We start from the raw sequence: 20209 nt of genomic DNA on the forward strand, positions 1-20209 counted from the left end.
AGAAGCTTTCAGCCATTATTTCTTCAAATATTCTCTCCGCCCCTCTTTCTGGAACTCCTGCAATGCATATGTTGGTCTGCTTGATGGTGTCCTCAGGGCCTTTAGGTTCCGCTCACTTTTCTTCCTTCTTTTTTCTTTCTGTTCCTCAGCCTCGATAGTTTCTATTGTCCTGTCTTCGAGTTCACTGATTCTTTCTTCTGCCTGCTCAAATCTGCCTTGACCTCCCTCTAGTGAATTTTTCATTTCATTTATTGTACTCTTCAGCTCCACAATTTCTTTTTGGGTTTTCTCTTTGTTGATATTTCCATTTTGTTCACAAACTATTTTTTGACTTTCTCCACAACTTCCTTTAGTTCTGTGAGCACCTTTAAAGCCACTGTTTTAGTCTTCACCTAGTATATCTGCCATTAAGTCTTTTTCAGGAACAGAGTCTGTAGATTTATTTTTTTTCACTTGAATAGGCCATGCTCTTCTGTTTCTTCGTATGATGTGTGAGTTTGTGTTGAACACCTGGACGTTTGAATCTAATAATGTGGTAACTCTGGAAATCAGATTCTCCCCCTTCTGCAGAGCTGGCTGTTTTTGTTTTTTTATTTTATTGTTATAGGCTGTCTCTGTGCCAAGGATCAGCCTGAGGTGTAAACAGTGTCTTCTGATCCCTCTCTTGGGCATGCCCACTCACTTTTAAATTTTCCTTGTATATGCAGTTGTTTTCAAAGGTTCTAGTCTTTAAGGTCTGGCTCCCCAAAAAGGAATAGCAAAAATTAAGAGGGGGGTTGAAGGGTGCTGGCTCTTTTAATCTCCTAAAGTCACTTTACCTGGAAAGGGAGGGGCTTGCAACAATGGTGGGAGGTACAACAAGAATAGCTGCCCACCTCTTTTCCTGTACCTCTGTTATCAGAAGCAGCAATCAGCACATATCCCCAATATTTTGGAGACAGTGTCCTGTTTGCCCACTCTAGCTCCCACAAGTTGTGTGCAAGATGCTCACATGGCTGGGGGCAGGAGATGGGTAGCTGCTACTGTGTGAAGACCTGAAATTGACCAAAATTAACCACAATTTACTGTCCAAGCCTTCCTCTGGAAATTGCCAGCCTTCAACAGACTCCAGAGTTCCAAAATAGACAGATTCCACCAGTGCTATCATTGTTTGGGTAGCGAGACAGATTCCTGGTGCTTCCTACCCCACCATCTTCCCAGAATCCTCTGTGATTTTTTTTATTTACTATTTTCCTAGGTAGAGGTAATTCTAGTGACTTCCAACTGGCCTTTCCCACCATAATAGCCCTCAATCCACAGATCAGGGAACCAATGTGGGGATACTGCCAGTTCCTGAGTGTGTCTAATCCAATTATGCATTCCAGAACTGGCAAAATAACCACAGGATGGTTTGTGGACCTGCTGTAAGATGGACCTGAGCTGAAACTCCATTGACTACGTGTCCTCCGTAAGCCCCTACTCTGGCTGGAGGGCCACAGTGATGCTCAGAATCAGCATCAGGTCTGAGCCAGTGTCCAGGTGTTCCTGAAGGGTCTGATTATTTTTTCTTCCCCAAAGCACAGTCACCCTGGAAACGGCCATAGGTCCCTTTGAGGAAGGCGAGAAGAGGTTACACTGATAGTATAAATTCTGGGGAGTGTACTGGGGTGCGTGCCTGCTCAAGGGGACTTGACCTACTCTTCATTCAAGAAGCCCTAACTCTGTAAACTGGCTCGTCTGGGAACTGAGGAGCCATGACTGTTTTTATGATTCAAGTTCGATTTTTGTTCACCTGACCTAGAACTCTTCCATTTATATAAATCAAGTAAAAATTTAGTAGGCTTCCCATGGATTTCATCTAATCCTCCTTGTGGCCTCAGGCAGGCATTTGAAAGAGATAGGCTGGTCTTAGATGCAAAACTAGCTGATTAGGATCAAAGGGGTTGAAACATCAGATTTTATTCCAACAATGTTTTCAATTTTAGGATTGAGTATAGTGTCCAGTCTGGGGAATTTGTAATGAAAAAAGTAGCATTTCTGCACTGAATTAACACTAAATGAGGTCCGATTCTGTCCTATAGGACTTTTTTGTTTCCAATTCATAAAATAAAATGCAGTCTGCAAGAGTAGCCTTGGAAGGTGAGAACTGTGCCAGGCTTAGTGAGGGTAGGACTTTAATAGGAAAAATAGAGTGAGCATTACAGTTTGGGGAAGCAACATAAAATCAGTGTTGTGGAGACTGTACTTGGGTGTGTAAAGGGGGGATTGGGGTTGGCACTGGTGGCCTCAGACAAGCCGTCTACTGATGAGGGCCTAGATCAGTGGGGGAATAGCAACAGATACACTGCCGAAGAAACCAACCTGGCTTGCTATAGTCCAAGTCGAGAAAGCAAACCCCCAATTTTCAAGCCCAGGTGTAGTATGGCAAAGGTGATTTAAGGTTGCTAATCAGTTGACTTTAAAATAGGGAGATCATCCTAGATTATGTGGGTGGCCCAATGCAGTCCCAAGGGTCCTTAAGTGGAAAAAGCAAGCAGGAGAGTCAGAGAGGTGTGATAACAGAAGCAGAGTCAAAGAGGTGCTATGTGCTGGCTCAAAGTGCAGGAAGGAAACCATGAACCAAGAGTGCAGGCAGCCTCTTGGAGCTGGAAGAGGGAACGGAAGGGATTGTCTTCCAGAGCCTCCAGGAGAGAATGCAGCTCTGCTGACACCTCGACTTTCGCCCAGTGAACTACAGAACTGTAAGAAAACAAATTTGTGTTGTTTTAAGCCACTAAATTTCATGTAATTTGTCAAGGCAGCAATAGGAAACTGATATTCCACGTCACCAAAACTATACATCAAGAAACAGCTAGACTGAGAAAGTCGGGCAATTTCAGAGCTTTTCAGATCTAGGGGTGTAATTCAACTTAAAAAGGCACCACTCATCATTCTGTAATGCTTGCAGATCAGATCTGATAAGCATCCTTCTTTATCTTCATCCAAGACAAAGCTAGAATCCATACCAATATTAAAAACAAAAGAAGCATCTGCTATGGACACAATTCATGTACTTAGAATCAAATTAATGAAAATTGGTCACCTAAAATATAATGGCACCAAGTCTATGAATGTTGAGTAAAAGATGGTACAATTTTTTTTTTTTTTGAGGAAGATTAGCCCTGAGTTAACATCTGTGCCCATTTTCCTCTACTTTATATGTGGGACGCCTACCACAGCATGGCTTGCCAAGTGGTGCCATGTCCGCACCCAGGATCTGAACCAGCCAACCCTGGGCCATGGAAGTGGAATGTGTGCACTTAACCGCTGTGCCACCACGCTGGACCCACAATTTTTTTTTAAAGATTTTTTGTTTTTCTCCCCCGAGCCCCCCAAGTACATAGTTCTGTGTCCTTCTAGTTGTGTCATGTAGGATGCCGCCTCAGCATGGCTGGATGAGTGGTGCCACATCCATGCCCAAGATCCGAACCAGTGAAACCCTGGGCTGCTGAAGCAGAGACAAACTTAACCACTTGGCCACGGGGCTGGCCCCAAGATGCTACAATTTTTATTGCCTTACATATTATGTAGAATCATTGGATTAATTAGAACTAGTTGTAATTACATAGGAAAAGAAAGTGAAAACGTACAGTCATATTGATTAGACGGATGCTATTGTACGGGAGGCAGTTTTCATCGTTTAAAAAAAGCCATTAGGTTCTAAGGTAACGGCACAGCTTACCCTGACCTTAGAGGTAAAAGGAGAAAAAAGAGGGAAGCCACACGTAAGGTGAACCAAGAACATGGTGGTGTAACTAAATAGGGTTAAGGCATTAAGACTACTCCTGCATCCCCATCACTTACCCTAGCCGCCTATGGCAATATGATGAAAAACCCACATCAGATGGCAAGCAGTGGGATCTTGCTAGCTCCATCTGAGCAAAGGTCTAGGAAGGATTTTGTGACAATTTTGCACCAAAAAGTGTGAAGTCCTAAGGAAAAGAATCTCTTGCATGTAAAGTGGCTGCTTAGAGACTGCAGGCTTCAAAAGGGTTTCTGGGTGCTGCAGACCGTTTTCCCACTCATAATTTTCAGTCAGTATAGATCAGACGACTGTATATTCAAGATGTCTTACCTATCCCACTTGTTGGCATCACACCTAGAAGGAAACTCCAGAACGGAAGCTCCTTCTCAGGTGCCATGTGAAGTGACGATGACGATGGCATCAATCACTCACAATGCTCCCTGCCCTGTGCTCACCAGAGGAGTGACAGACCCGAAGCATCTAAGACCTTTCCAGTGTTATCCACTGTCTTCTGAATTGGCATATTAATTTGGATACCATGATGGTAAGTGCTCCTTGCTCAAAAATGTCAGGGAACAGCTTAATTAAAACCAGTATCTCAATCCTGGCTACACATCAGAGTCTTTATGGCACTAAATGCTTCACACTGTTCAAATGCAGACTGGCAACCACTGGATGAAACAACTTTTAATATACTCCTGTGCACTGATGAGATTTTTCCACAAAATGTTTCCCTAACTTATCTGACCACAAAACTGAGAAAACAGTTTAGAAAATGCTGCTCCGTATACGAAAATTAGAATGCTGAAAACAAGTGGTAATAGGAGAGAATAATGGAATTTGGAAATCATACAGTGAAAATTACAAAAAAGCAAGCACACACAAAGACACTGCTGACATGAAAGTATTTGCTTTTAATTTGGTGGATACACATTTGACAAAATATTTTAGAATAAAATAATCCATGAACAGGCACAAGGTATTTACAGCAACAACTGTGAAAAACATAAAATCAATGTATTCTCAAACAGAAATGTGTATTTATAAAATTTTCCATTGTGAATCTGGAAGACTTTCAGTTCCTACTCATTACCCTGGTCTGAAGCTGAAGCCCCAACAGGTGGAAGGCCCAGGAGGAGGAGGTACAACTCCAACACATTTGGCAATTAAGGATCATCTATTGGCGTGAGCTCACAGGGAAATGAAGGGCCAGATCTCGGGGTAAGGTACAGAATGGAAGACTCCAAGGGAAAGAACTAAAATCACTCTCACCTTTCTCAGTTTCCTAGAGGAGAAGGCTGCAATCTATTCTTTAAACTTACTCAATTTTCCCCCTTTCAGCAGAAAATATGCAACCCTGAGACTCCAATTTTTCCATGACATAAAAGCTAATAAACATGTAGAAACTGTTCAAGATTTATAAATAATTTTATATGATCAAATAGAAACTTCAAAGTAACTTTTATGATTTGAAAATACATAAGAGAACAAAATTTCTCATATTTTTAATGCCTAATTCTTGAACATTCCAACTAATAATTTCCATTCTTTGAAATTAGTTTCACAAGATACACTTTTGTTAGATGTTTTAAATTAAGTACAACTTGCTCTTGATTGTTAAATGGAATGTCGACCTCTTCATATTATTCAAACATACTTAAATTTTATCCATCTGAAATATACAGTATGAATTTATTGACTTACAAGATAGCCACATAAACAGAGACCATGAGAAAAACAACCAAATGCTTATTCTTTGCAACACTACGAGACAATTAAACACAGCAAACCACACACATCAACATTTACTGATCCAACTAGGCTATTTAACTACACTTTGAACACACAACTTTGTAGAGCATATGTCCACACCATGGATATATCAAATTTGCTGCTCCTCCAATGGTGGTTCAAGAGCTTCCATGAGCTTTTTATTTGCCTCTTCATTATGCCGGCTTTGACAATGAGTTAAATGTTTCTTAAAGCCTCTTGGGAAATTTGATTCAAAATTGCAACGCGGACATTTAAGTAAACTTTGCCCATGGGCTGCTACATGATTTTTAAGGAGAGATTCCAAAAGAAAAGCCTTTCCACAAATTGTGCATTTGTAAGGGCTATGGACATTATGCTTATTAACCAAATGATGCAAAACGGCACCTTTTTTCATAGCACGACAGCAACAAATTTTGCAGTAATACTTTCCTTTTCCACGCTTCATATATTTTGCAATCTCTTCTTCCGAGATAAAAGCCTCTTTTTCTTCAGTAAATTGTAGTACGTTCTTGGACTGCTCTGGACTAGTCATGTCCATTTTGTTCTCTTTACTAAAATCAATAGATTCCACATCAACCTGCTCTTGATCACTGCTTGATTCCTGGCCCTTATTATCAATCGTATCTAAATCTGTTTTTATATACTCACTGCTGCTAAGCTCAGCATCCGAGTTCTCTTGGTTGTCTTTCTTGAGCTTCTTTGAGGAAGGAAATAAAGTGTCTTCTAAGAGTTTCCTAGGTGTAGCGAGTAGTTCTTCCTGAACCAGAATATCACACTTGTGATCATCTACGGCATCTGCCTGCAGTTCACCACCAAGCTCGGCTGCCTTCTGAGACTCTGAGAACACAGCTGATTTGGGAAGATCAGAGAAAAGGGCATGTTTCCGGGGCTCTGGAAAAAGAGCGCGTTTTCGTGGTTCAGGAGAAGCAGGAGGGGCCGTTCTGGTAGGCTCCGAAAACAGGGCAGGTTTTCTAGGCTCAGCATCCACGGAGAGAACAGGCTTCCAGATATCAGAGGCTGCTTTAGGGGACTCAGATGGCCCCAAAGGACCAGGTTTCCGGGTCTCAGGGAAGACGTGTTTCTGAGGTTCAATAAAAAAGGAAGACTTCCAGAGATCAGGGGAACCACCACGGGAACTTTTCTGGGACTCAGGAAAATCAAGTGAAGCAGGAGAAGTCTTCCGCTGATCAGGAGAAAATTTCCAAAGCTCCGGAGACCCTGAGGGTTTCCTGAGCTCTGGAGATCCAGCTGGACTACGGACCTCTGGGGACAGTGGTGGGCCTGGTTTGCGAAGCTCAGGAGACAAGGGTGGTCCTGCTTTACGGAGCTCAGGAGACACGGGGGGACCTGTCTTCCAATGTTCAGGTGACAAGGTGGGCGTTGTCTTTCGGAGTTCTGGTGGGCCCGACTTCCACGACTCAGGAGACGTTGGGGGAGTTTTCCAGGAACCAGGAGAGACTGATGAAGACTTCCAGGATGCAGGGGACACAGAGGGAGATGGCTTCCAAGGCCCAGGTGATATAGAAGGAATTGGTTTCCAAGGTCCAGGAGACACAGATGGAGCAGGTTTAGCTGGCTTCCAAGGTCCTGATGACACCGAAGGACTGGATTTCCAAGACCTGGGAGACCCAGGCGGCCCTGGCTTCCAAGAACCTGGTGACACAGATGGAGCTGGTCTCCTAGGCTCTGGGGAGACGGCAGGAAATGGCTTCCAAGGTTCAGGAGACTCCGATGGGGATGGCTTCCTTGGCTCAGGGGAGAGAGTCCGGGCCGGCTTCCGAGACTCTGGAGATGCAGTTGGGGATGGCCCCCAAGGTTCAGGGGAGGCAGCTAGAACTGGTGACTCTGGAGATGAGGCTGAAGGCGGCCCCAATGTTTCTGGGAAATGGGAGTGTTTCTGGGGTTTGGGATTAATAAGAGAAGCCTTTACTGGCTCAGGAGATACAGGAGAAAGTTTCTGTGGTTCTGGAGAAGGGACAGGGACGGGTTTCTGAGATTCAGAAACAACAGGGACTGGTTTTGGAGGTTCTGGAGAAGAAATAGGGGCAGATTTTGGAGAAGGTTCAGGAGAAGGAAGCGGTGTCTGTGGTTCTGGAGAGACAACAGGGCCAGGCTTCTGAGGCTCCAGGGAAGCAACAGGAGGTTTTGGTGATTCTGGAGACAAAGTTGGGCCAAGTTTCTGTGTTTCCATGGAAAGGGCAGGTGTAGGTTTCGGTTCTGCTGAGTTAGAGGCCATTTTCTGGTGTTCAGAAAGAGGGCTTTTCACAGGATCTGTCTCTTTGTTTAACTGATTTTTTGGTTTCTCATTCCATTTCTCTGGGGCTGCATGTTTGGATGTGATGTGGTAATATACATTAGAGTACATCTTGCTGGTGAAGAAGCATTTATGGCAGTGAAATAGCTTTGCACTTTTCTGGTAAAATATCATTTTTCCTAACCCACCAGCATCCATTTCATCACAAAATTCTGGATGGATGGTGCCCATGTGGATCTGCACATTTTCATAATCTGTCCCCCTGAAATTGCAGTGGTCACACTCCAAACGTGCTGATGGCTTGTGAAGCTCCTGGAATACTTCCATTTTCCTTCTGTTACAACACACACGATTATATTCTTTAAAAATTTCAACAGTGCTGCAATATAAAGTAGAAATAAATTAATTTCAGGGAACTTAATTTTGAATACAATTTTGTTCTAGACCATTCTATAACTGCATAATTTGATGTCTAGAATGGCACATACATTAGATAACATCTCTATAAATAATCTGAAGAGAAAGGAGAAATGGAACTAATGTGTAATTGAGCCCCAGGAACTCTGCTAGTTTTACATACATTGCCTTGTTTAACCCTCCCAACAATATGACAAGTATTATTTTCATTTACAGATGAAGAAACCTGAGGTTCAGAGAAGTGACTTCTCCAGGTGACCCAAGCCGACCCCAAATTATCTCCTGTGTGTGTCCTACACCCTGACTCTACATCCTGAATCAACAAGCTGTCAGCACACACAGCTGAGTAAATATCAGGATTAAAGCTGGGCTATTTAAGGGTGAGCAAGAAATTTTAGACTCATTCAGAAAGCACTTGCTCAACTAAATCTAACCAAGAAAAGATGGCTTTTTAAAAAATATCAACATATCTTGGAACGTCTTATTTACCTTAATATAAAGTATTTTATTCACTCACTTAATAGTTGAATTATTTTGTGTCTTGTGCTTTTCTGGGCACCTGGTGTCAAAGAGTATCTTGTAATTTGGTGCCTACATTAGTGAGGAGGTAAGGGTGTGGAGGACAAAGTAGAGAAGGCTGTCAAGGGAAGACGCTCAAGCAGAAATCTTGAATGAGTGAAGAGGTTGCCAAGCAAAGGGCAATTCAGACAGAGAACACCCGTGAGGCAGAAACTTGCTTGCCAGAAAATATGACTTTTTAAAATTTTAAGAGAGTCTTCTTAGGTGGTAAGAGAAGCTCAGAGTTAGAAACATTCATTCACACAGTACAAGATGCTCACACAGCATCGCTCCCCAGGGTAGCCACTGTACTTACATGTCACTGAAGAAACATGCTACATATACATAAATGCACATACGCATACTACATAAATGGGATGTTAAGCATACTGTTCTGCAGCTGCTTTCACATAAGGAAGAGAAGGTGTCTGTGGCTCAGGAGAAACAGGGCCAGGCTTCTGAGGCCCCTGGGAGGTAAGAGGAGTAGGTTTTGATGATTCTGGAAACAAAGCTGGGCCAAGTTTCCATGGAAAGGGCAGGTGTAGGTTTCAGGAGTTCTGCTAAGTTAGAGGGCATTTTCTAGCACATTTTACACAGGAGTAAGCTCTGAATTCCCTTGTACCTATCTTTTGAATATGAGAGTATTTCTTAAAACTCCCAGAAGTGGATTACCTGGTTCAAAGCTTATCTGCAATTAAAACTGATACATTTTATCAAGCTTTCAGAAAGCTGCAGCACCATACACACCACACAGCAGTGTATATGTGAGGGACAACTCCCAGCTTCCTCATAACACAGAGCAGCATTAAACTTCCAACCCTTGCTGCTGCTTAGGTGAAAAGTGATTTCGCACATTGTTTTAACGTGCTCTTCTTTAGTAAGAAAGACTGAACATTTTTCCTTGTTTACTAGCCACGTGCATTTCTTTTTCTAGAATGTGCTTTGTCCACTTTTCACAATTCTTTGTAAACAGTCTTTGTATATAAAAGAACTCAGCCCTTTTACTGAAGATATTTTCCCAGTTTATCATTTGTCTTTTGACTTTATGGTGTTTTTTTACCATGCTAATTGGTTTACATAAAAATTAAAAACTTAAAAGTGTTTTCCTTATGACTGTTTTAGTTATGCTTCTCCACTATTTTTTTAATCACTTAATATTTTGTCTTATTTTTAACAATTTCATTCTTTTTTTAAACATCTGTAGCTTTAATCCCTCTGGTGTAAGAAGTGAGGTAGGGATCCAAACTATTTTTTCACACCAAATGGACAGTTCAGTTGTCTCAACAACACTGACCACACAACCCTGTTCCTCACTGATGTGTGACGTTCCACTGAGCATTTACTGGATTTCACGTCCAGGATTCTGTTCTGGATGCGACTCGAGTCTCCACCAGCTTGACCTGGTGCGCCCTTCTCAGTACGGGAGTGAAAAGGTGATAGACAGTTGAGGAAACAAACCAGTGCTTTTCAGAAAGTGATCAGCTCTTTCTCCATCACCCTGGAGTTATCCTGTCTTTTAGAAAATTGTTTTTAGGGCTAGAAGGACTACAAAAAAAGAAAGATACAATTACTTAGTACTGAAGAAAAATCTAAAAAGAATCTTTAACTTATGAACATAATGAAAAAAATATGTAGAAAGAACAGGTAAACTATGCACCTCAGAGCCCACTGTTCAGCGTCTAGATGCTCACACAAAATGGAAGGCGGAACAGCCCCATCTGTCCCTGAGCGGCAACAGTGAGCAGTCAAGGGACCCCATATTAAAGAGGTGAGGTGTTTCCCATCATATCATGGTATCACGCCATCTGTTATCTATGTTATGACACAGAGGTGAAGAGCTCAGGATTGCTGGGTTTGAGTCCTAGTTCCACTGTGTGGCTTTTGTGAAGTTACTAAACCTTTCTATGCTTCAGGTTCCTAACTGTAAAATGGCTGTAATATTTTTTAGTATGTTCAGAACAGTATCTGATAAGTAGCAAGCAGTCAGTGTTAGCTGTTATTATTATAGTTGAAACTATTAGGTAGTCTTTAAAAAATGTACTCCTTCAGGTCCTGGTAATTGCCAAATCACCTTGGTGAAGTTACGGCTGACCAACATGCAGTGGCTCATCCAAAAGGCACCCAAGTCCTGCTTGGGATAGGAGAGAGGCATCACTTCCAGGCTTTCTGTCTGAGTTTCTCAATCTTAGGTAACCACACTGTTAACCACAGAAACGGCTCCATCCTCTCAAGGAGTAAGGCCACAGTACGGAGAAAGGACTTTTGTCTCCTCATTTCAGTGCAGCACTTACTTAGCTCCATCTCTCCTCTCTCATAATGTACAGTCCCACTAACAAAACCATCCTCCTCCTTCCCAACATGCTACCTCATCAAACGGAGGTCACCCACAAGCCGACTAAATGCAAAATGCAGGGATCAGACTTTGAACTGTACGGGTGAAGCATTTTTCTTTCATTCCCACAGAAACGACGGAGCACACTGTTCTACAGCCAGGAAGGTTTTATTAAACATGCTTCTGGCAAACTTACCAAATGAAAACCAGAATAAAACAAGACCACACCTCATAAACGGCGTCTCGGACACAGGACAACAGTGGAGAGCGGGTCCTCTCTAACCTGCCCCCTCTGCCGAATGCAATCCAAGTCTGTGTCCCCTTTCCAGACGCAAAGCCCTTGCACTTTTCTCCTTATCTCTACTTCCCTTTGACTGTCTCTCTCCCTTTTCTGACTCTTTGGAAACTTTATATTAACCCTACATTTTACAGCTGCTCCTGTAAATTAGTTCCTGTTTCTAATGACTACCACTTGGCCTGATTCCTACTGCTCTTGCCTTGAGCAGCCTCCAGCCACCTCAGCTTCTGCGACTGGATGGACTCCTTTTGTCCTTAATTGCTGCCTGCTAAATCCGTACATTCATCAGCTCTCTCTTCATCTAGGGCCACTCAGTAAATACATCATCCACTCCCATTCCCCTTCAGTCTGTAAAAAACCCCAATGGCTCCTCAGACTTTGGTATCATCTCCTATCTCTCCCAACTGCCCCTCTCTCTTTCCTCTTCCTACCACCCACTCTTCTGGCCAATCTCAAAGTTTTTACTACCCACACCTGCCTACTACCAAGCCTCATTAACATACTCTAATAACCTCTTAAAAAAATTAAAAAGAACATTACAAAGTTCAATTCTCAAAGCCCATCGTACATTCATGCGTCACTTAACAATGGGGATATGTTCTGAGAAACGTGTTGTTAGGTGACTTCATCGTTGTGTGAACACCATGGAGTGTACTTATACAAACCTAGACGGTACAGCCCAGTACACAGCGAGGCTACATATGGCACTAATCTTACGGGACCACCGCTGCACATGCGGTCCCTTGTTGACCTCAACGTCATTATGTGGCACCTGACTGTATATATTGATATATGCATATCTAGCACGTGTTCACACATCATTATATATGGGTGTGTATGCTTTTATAGGGATTTTCCTCAAGAACCCCAAGCGCTTTCCAAAAGTGTTATCATAAAATATTTTCCTAAACATTAAAAAGAAATGTTGGGCCAGCCCCAGTGGCCTAGTGGTTAAGTTCGGCGTGCTCTGCTTCAGCAGCCTGGGTGTGGTTCCTGGGCGCAGACCTACATCACTCTGTTAGAAGCCATGCTGTGCTGGTGGCTCACATACTAAAAAATAGAGGAAGGCTGGCATGGATGTTAGCTTAGGATGAATCTTCCTCCGGGGGGAAAAAAAACGCCAAGAACTGTTACAAGTAAACAAAAATATATGCAAAGTAATGCTGGTAGAATAACACTTTATCCAGGACAAATACCTTTAGAGTGGGCAAGAAATAAAAACCAACATGCTTTTCCCTAGCAGACTCACCAACTGTCTTATGAGAAGTCTTAAAAGCAGTCTTCAAAGGTCAGGCAAGTCTACATGGCTTTTTGACGAAACCAAAAAAATAGCCTATAGTACATGAAGAAGGACAAAGACGAGAAGTTGAACCTGAAAAAAATAAAGAAAGGGCAATCAAAATTATATCCTTGTGATAATTTGTCACCGAACAGAATTCTGCCCATTCCTCTCGCTATCCTGTCCCCTCCAGCAGACAGAGGGGTCCAACCCAATAAACACCACCAAAAATGACAGCAGACACTATCCACAACACCGTCCCTTCTAAGTCCACTTTCAATAACCCACGATGGAATTTTTTTTTCTTTTTTTTTTTTTAAAGATTTTATTTTTTCCTTTTTCTCCCCAAAGCCCCCCGGTACATAGTTGTGTATTCTTCGTTGTGGGTTCCTCTAGTTGTGGCATGTGGGACGCTTCCTCAGCGTGGTCTGACGAGCAGTGCCATGTCCGCGCCCAGGATTCGAACTAACGAAACACTGGGCCGCCTGCAGCGGAGCGCGCGAACTTAACCACTCGGCCACGGGGCCAGCCCCCCACGATGGAATTTACGCCTACCACATAACCAAACCCTTCTGCAACCCACCATTTAGCTTCAGCTGACGTGACAAGCACTCAGAAGACTGTGACCGTGATCACAGGAGCAGCTGCTGTTTTGTCAATGATCCACACTACACAGCAAAGCAGCAGATTAACAGGCAGTGGAGGAAGAGACAACACAATCAACAGGACCCAGGGGCAGAGATGGAAGAGGCCTGGGAAAAGGAGGGATGGTGGTGCTTCGGGGACTGCTCAGCCCTCTTCACACAGGAACTTAACAGAAGGTGTCAGGTGCAGGTGAGCTGTTGACTTGAACAGAACAGGATCAAATGGCCATCAACAAGCTGGACAGTGGCTCCCAACACACCTCTGAGAAGTTCTAGCACATTCGCCTACCCCGTCAACTGCTTTAATTCTGACACCCTGTCTCCCTGCCACTAGCCTCACTCCTTCCAATCCACTCATCAGACTGCTGCAGTCATCTTCCAAACGTAAAACCCAAATGTGACTTGCCTGCTCACAATTCCTCAAGGCATCCCCAATACCTACAGCACAAAACTTGAACATGGCACATAAAGCTCTTCACAGTCTGGCCCCCAACCAGAATGCACTCTCCAATTACTGACCCACCTGTAACTCCCGACCATTCAAGCCTCTGGGCCTTTGCAAGGTATTTCCTCTCCTTTACACTCCCCACCCAGCCATCCTTCAGGCAGGATTACTTCTTAAATACTTGCCAATTCCCCTCCCACTCCAAATCTTCCTTGGGCCCCCTGCTGTATGCACACCTCCAGTGCAGTGGTCATCCTCTGGCACTATAGCCTGAGTCCACACCAGGCCGTGGCTCTCGGAAGGCACGGACTGCCCATTCACCTCTGTAACCCTTGCATATCCCTGGCACACGAAAGTATATTCTCCCATGAAGACTGGGGACCTGATCATAGATTCAAAGGATTTTAAAAATAGAAAAGACCTGAGCTACCATCTAGTCTCAGGGTCATTGGATTTAGGGTAGCAGAAGACCTCAGGAACCATCGACTTTAAAACTTCAATTTATAGTTGAGGAAACTCAAACCTAGACAGTAAGCAACTTGCTTAAGATCAGGCAAATAATTAGCATCTCATGAAGAACCAGAATAAAGTTCTGCTATGTATCCAGGTTCTTTCTAGTATATCTTGACCAAACTAATAAGTGGAATTTAGTAAGATCTTGAAAAACCACTACAATGGGCCAAAATCAACAAGATGAAATTTATCAAAGATTGAGAATCCAAATATCAGTGCAGAATACAGGACTACAGAGAACTGCATTCCACATTCTGCACTAGAGGAGCATCCCAGTGGATCACTGTCTCCAGCTGTGGGCAGGAAGGACACTGTAAGTCCCTAGCACTAGGGAACATGCAAAAGAAAGCAACCAGAACAGAAGGCAGTCTTTAAAAACATGTCATTTGTGAGTACAGACACTTAACTTCAAAAGAGGAAGAATTATGGATAACATGTAAGCTGTCCTAGAAGCAACAAGTGGAAGCTAGCAGGAAAACACTTTAGCTCAACATAAGTTTTACGAACTACTCAATCATGGACTAGAACGAGCTGCTTTGTCAGGCAGGAGCCCTCCATAGTTGGAAGCCCATGATCACTGCAGGACTGGAAGGCTCCCCAGAGGACTTGAGTCCCACCTGCTCATTCTACAATTGAGAAAACTGATGCTGAGGGAGAGAAGTAACCTGTCAGAGACCACACCTATTAGCTCAGAGAAAGCAACAGAAGAACCTGGTTTCCTGATTCTGGATCTCTGTTGTAACACAATGCAGTGTTTCCCACAGGGATGTTGCAGAATTGAGTCCAGAATTCAGCTGCTGCGTAGAGGCTACATGCTGAGATTCCTTCCAGCTTTAAGATTCTAGCAATTTTCTCCCTAAATTTCAGAGTTCCTAAGCCTAACCAAGAAAGTAACTCTAAACTATCCAGATTAATAAAACTTTCTCTCATCCTACTTTTCACCTCTACAGACTACATGCTGTCTCTGAAAAACTTAAGTTCTCATCATTAGCGTTTTGCCAGTCCATCACCCCGTATTTTTCACTGAAGTTCTATGCACATGGCATCGCTCCTATTTCCCCATTTCCCATCCAATTCCTTCCTTAAAGTCTCAGACCATTGGTCATCTTCAAAACATGTCCATGTTCAGCCTGTAAAATTAAAACTCAATATGCAGAACGTGCTTAAGGCTCAGTGGGTTTATCAGTATACACAGTAGCACTGCTCTTCCTTCCCTAGCCTATTTTTCAAAAGTTAGTAAACATTTTTTAGAGCAGCTTTAGGTACAAAGAAAAACTGAGCAGAAAGTTCTGTTCTTATATACCTGCTTTCCTCCTCTGCACATAATTTCTCCTATTACTAACATCCTGTATCAGGGTGGTACACGTGTTACAACGGATGAACAAGCACTGATATACTATTATCAACTGAAGTCCGCAGTTTACACTAGGGGTCACTCTTCCTGTTGTACAGTTCTATGGGTTTCACAAAGGTGTTGTCATGTATCCACCATTACAGAATGGAAGAGAATGATTTCACTGCCATAACAATCCCCTGTGCTCCTCACAACCATTGATCTTCTTACTACCACAAGTTTTGCCTTTCCCTGTGTATTTAAAAAACGGTGGTAAAATACAATCACAAAACTTGCCATTGTAACCATTTTTAAAAGCACGATTTTGTGCATGAAGTACATTCACAATGCACAACCAAAAACATCACCATTATTCGCTTTCAGAACTTTTCATCACCACAAACACAAAGTCTGTACCCAGCAAACGTGACTCCCTGTCCCCCTCCCACCGGCCCCAGCCGTCTCTGCCGGTTTCCGGCTCTGTGAGCCCAGGCAGACAGTATTTGTCCCCGCCGTCCGGGCAGCACTATCAGCATTTACTCCTCGTTAAGGACGAATAACATCGCACTGTGCACACCCGCTTGCTTTCATCTGCATTTGGGTAGGCTCCTCCTCCTGGCTACCCTAACAAGGCTTTCGGGAACACTGGTGGACGAGTACCTATCTGAGCCCGGCTCGCAGTTCTTGGAGGTTACACCTAGGAGCGGAACTGCGAGACCAGACAGTAACTATGCTTGACTCTTTTCAAGAACCATTAAACCGTTCCCGCAGCTGCTGGCTGCACTATTTTATGTCAGCGCCAGCACTGCACGTCCTGGCAGGTGTCAAGTGGCATCTAACCGATGTGCTCCGGGCCATTCCTATGCCTCCTGGGGAAACACCTGCTCAAGTCCTCTGCCGCCTGTGAGCAGGGCCGCTTTCTGTCGTTGGGGGCGGGAGTTCCTGACACATCCTGGACACGACCCCACCGGGGACACGGCCACCTCCTCCCTGCGCGCCGCCCCCGACTCTGGACACGAACACACAGGAAACACGACCACCTCCCCGCCCCGGACGCCGCCCCCGACCCCACCGGAGACACGACCACCTCCCTCGTGCGCGCCGCCCCCGACTCTGGGCATGAACCCACCGGAGACACGGCCACCTCTCCCGTGCGCGCCGCCCCCGACTCTGGGCACGAAGCCACCGGAGACACGGCGACCTCCCCTTGCGTGCCGCCCCCGACTCTGGACACGAACCCACCGGAGACACGGCCACCTCCCCCTGCGCGCCGCCCCCGAATCTGGACACGAACCCACCGGAGACACGGTCACCTCCCCCTGCGCGCCGCCCCAGACGCCTAGACTCCACGGACAAAAGCCCCGCAGAGGGCGGGGAGCGCGCCATCCGGGACCGAGGCGGAGGAACGCCCCTCGCCGAGCCTGAGCCGGCCTCCCGGGGTTTCCCGCCCCCGCCGAGATGACGCGGGCCGCCGGCGCCCCGGAGCCCCCGCCCGCCCGGCGCCTGGGGTGAGTCCCCGTGGCGGACGCTGGGCTGCCTCGGGCCCCAGGGCGCGAGCCTCCGGGCCGACGACGACCCCCGCTCCTCACCGGCTGGCCGCGGGCGGCGTCCGGGCTGGCGGGCCCGCCAGCTCCAAGGCCCTGCAGCGCGGCGGCCCGAATGGCGACGAGGCGCAGGCGCGGGCTCCGGGAGCGCGAGCGTGCGCGCAACCGCCGGACGGGCGCGCAGGGGCTGACGGGAAGCGAGTTCGGCGCCGCGCGCCCTCCCGCGCGGGCCTATCCGGACGCTGATCGAAGGACGCCGCTTTGCCTAGAGTGCGTCGGCGCGTGGAGCGGCCGACCCGCCTCCGGAAGTGACGCGCTGCCGCCTCGCCCCCGGAAGTGCTCGCGCGCCGGTCGAGGCTCGGGTTGGGCCCGGCTGGCTGTGCTCGCCGGGCTCAGGCTGCGCCGCGTCTCTGGCCTCCCTCTCCGCCTTGGGGCTCCTTAGGTCGGCTGCGCGAGCGGACCTGGCGCGGGGCCCGCGCTGCCTGGAGCGCCGCTGGAGGTGGCGGCGGAGGACAGCGGCTCGTTGCCGGAAGAGGGGGCGAGGCGCGTAGACAGGAGGCTTCGTCCTCGGCCAGCCTACGGACAGGAGCGCTTTCTGGCCGTGACCTTAAGTGTGGAAACGAGCGCACCTCGAGGCGAGGTCGGGCTCTGAAACTCGGCATGGGCGGCCTGGGCCGCGCTCTGCCTGTTGACGGTCTCGCAGGAGTCTCCTCGAAGTGCTGCTGCTACGTGCGTTCCCGAAGTAACTCGCAGCGCTTTGTTTTCGTCCTTGTTGCTCCTAAGGCCACCTCCTGGAAAGTCGTTTAACTCGTTTGTTTCATACAATTTCCAGCCAAGGAACTGGTTACAGCTGTGAGACTTAGCAAGAGAGCGACTTATTGTAAGATTAGCCTTTGTCGACGAAAGTTAGGCTTAACCAATCTATAAATTGGATTGGGGTAGGTTCATTCTGAGCCAGATATGAGGCCTAGCCTAGCCGGGGGCCTTCCTTCCCCAAGGAACGAAGGGCACCAAAGCAGTGGGGTGTACAGAGTGGGTATATACCGTCTTGGAACAGAGAACATCCATCACATGTGACGGGAAATGTTCCTTTTACAACAGTCATGAGAGTGCCTAACTGGCACAGTGTAGCCATTCACACAGCAGGTGGCAGGTCTGCTGCTGCTGGGTGGTCACAGGTGAGCACAGCAATCAGCTCCTAGTCTGGGGAGAGATGCTCATCCTCAAGGAAATGCCAATGTGAGGGAAGTTGCACCTTTATCTTAAGGCTGTTTGTTCTTGCCTTTGGGACACAACAAACGCTTGAAGCAGATGTATAATACTTGCTCAATGGCCACATCAGGGCATTTTGGGAAAACAAGGTCAGGCCTAATTAGCTTTACACCAGGTGGCTTCCTCATATACTCCAATATGTGCTGTTGCTGCCACTTGCTTATTTCCTCCCTTTTGATCTTTGGTCCTTCTATAGAAAGCAGTGATGATCAAAATATTGTCCCTCCGTGCCAGGGTGGTTGCTGCCTGTTCTGGATCCATCATGTCCCCTGGTGCTAGGCTTTTATCTCATTTATTTGCCCACTTGTCCACGTTGGGGGGATATAGTCAGACAAGCATAGAGGTATATGTATTAACAGAGGAAGCATTTCATACGTTATATAATTTTCAATTAATTTTAGACTTGCACATTGTACGTGTGCTTTTCTATGATTCCTTATGTTTACATTGTTGACGATTATAGAACGAATACAGTAACAATGATAATAATTCAACATATTTGAAAACTAGTTTAAAATGAGTTCTTAGGCATAGTCCTTATCAGAAAAGGAAATTTGTCCAGGGTTATAAGATCGATCGATGCCTACCACGGCATTGGTAGGTGCCTATTGGGACGCCTACCACAGCATTGCCGAGGGTGCCATGTCTGCACCTGGGATCTGAACTGGTGAACCCCAGGCTGCTGAAGCAGAACATGCACACGTAACTGCTGCACCACCAGGCCGGCCCCGATAATGACATCTTTTTGCCCCAAAGAAGGAACAAATATAGCCACTTGGTGGCCATACCAGTGGAACACTGAATGAGCCCGTCTCGTCTTAAAGAGAGGGAGATTGGCAACAGGTGTCAGCTCAATGTGACTTCTTCCCTGCATCCAAGGGAAGCTCAGGGTGCACTGTTTTAGCTATCCAGGCAGTAGCCAAGGCCAGAGATTTGTTCCACGTAGCCAGTAAGTTCCATTAGGAGCCACATGATAAATGCCTGGCCTTCAAGACTATTCTGTTCCAAATCAATCACTTTCTTTACCTATGATAGTATTTTTAAACCTTAAACGGAACAATTAAAAAATTAGTTTAAGCATAACATAGATTTAAATGAGGGGACATCAGGTTGGGAATATGAGCCTGGTCTGGAGTCTTGGGACAGCTGTCTACAACAGATGCCATCTCATCCTGATGTGGTCCTTTCCAACAGGGCTGCAAAGAGTCTGTTATTCGATGCCTCTTTTGATAAATAAATTATCCAGGTTATAGTCCATGATCCTTAAGGTCTGGGAACTCTCTGTGAAAAGAATCAGCTACCAGGGCCAGCGCCATGGCAGAATGGTTAAGTTTGTGCACTCTGCTTCAGCGGCCCAGGGTTTCACCAGTTCAGATTCTGGGCGTTGACCTAGCAGTCTTCGTCAAGCCATGCTGAGGTGGTGTCCCACATAGCAGAACTAGAAGGCCCTACAAGTAGAATATACAACTATATAAGAAGAGAAGAAGAAGAAGAAGACAAAGATTGGCAACAGATGTTAGCTCAGGGCCAATCTTTAAAAAAAAAAAAAAAAAAAAGAGCCAGCTACCAACCTTTCATTTCTTTCAAGCATCTCAATGAGACCCTGACAACAATGTAATATATCTCCTTTAAGCAAAGTTGGTTCATCTATTTCCTCATCTAATTGCATAGGCTGTCCTATTATTTAAAAAAGAGACAGCTGATGTTTACCAAAAGGTGTAGCTACTAGTGGAGGAGCTTTTGGCTATGACAGAGTAAATGCTTCTGAAATCTTTGCTAATTTA

At 45.6% G+C, this 20209-nt stretch overlaps 1 protein-coding gene and 1 long non-coding RNA gene across 3 annotated transcripts; one reads left to right on the forward strand and one right to left on the reverse strand.

Moving 5' to 3' along the window:
* The first annotated feature begins 4124 nt into the window (after positions 1–4124).
* LOC138918583 (uncharacterized) lies at positions 4125–8765 on the forward strand. Its single transcript, XR_011428121.1, has 2 exons — positions 4125–4307; positions 8424–8765. It is a non-coding gene; the product is annotated as an uncharacterized lncRNA (long non-coding RNA).
* CHAMP1 (chromosome alignment maintaining phosphoprotein 1) lies at positions 4658–17435 on the reverse strand. 2 transcript variants are annotated; one of them, XM_023621917.2, is made up of 3 exons: positions 17199–17435; positions 12645–12767; positions 4658–8169 (listed from the first exon to the last, which is right to left on the reverse strand). In XM_023621917.2, exon 3 carries the CDS (start codon positions 8115–8117, stop codon positions 5646–5648), a length of 2472 nt encoding a protein of 823 aa, XP_023477685.1. In that variant the 5' UTR covers positions 8118–8169; positions 12645–12767; positions 17199–17435; the 3' UTR covers positions 4658–5645. The 2 variants fall into 2 exon arrangements, with proteins under 2 accessions (XP_023477685.1, XP_023477686.1); XM_023621918.2 differs by lacking the exon at positions 17199–17435 and adding an exon at positions 16908–17130.
* Between the last annotated feature and the right edge of the window lie 2774 nt (positions 17436–20209).

The sequence above is a fragment of the Equus caballus genome, chromosome 17, assembly GCF_041296265.1.
Source record: "Equus caballus isolate H_3958 breed thoroughbred chromosome 17, TB-T2T, whole genome shotgun sequence".
NCBI classification, from domain to species: Eukaryota; Metazoa; Chordata; class Mammalia; order Perissodactyla; family Equidae; genus Equus; species Equus caballus.

Coding starts and splice junctions, on each gene's coding strand:
- CHAMP1 (XM_023621917.2), bottom strand. CDS start 8,117: ATGGAAGTATTCCAGGAGCTTCACAAGCCATCAGCACGTTTGGAGTGT.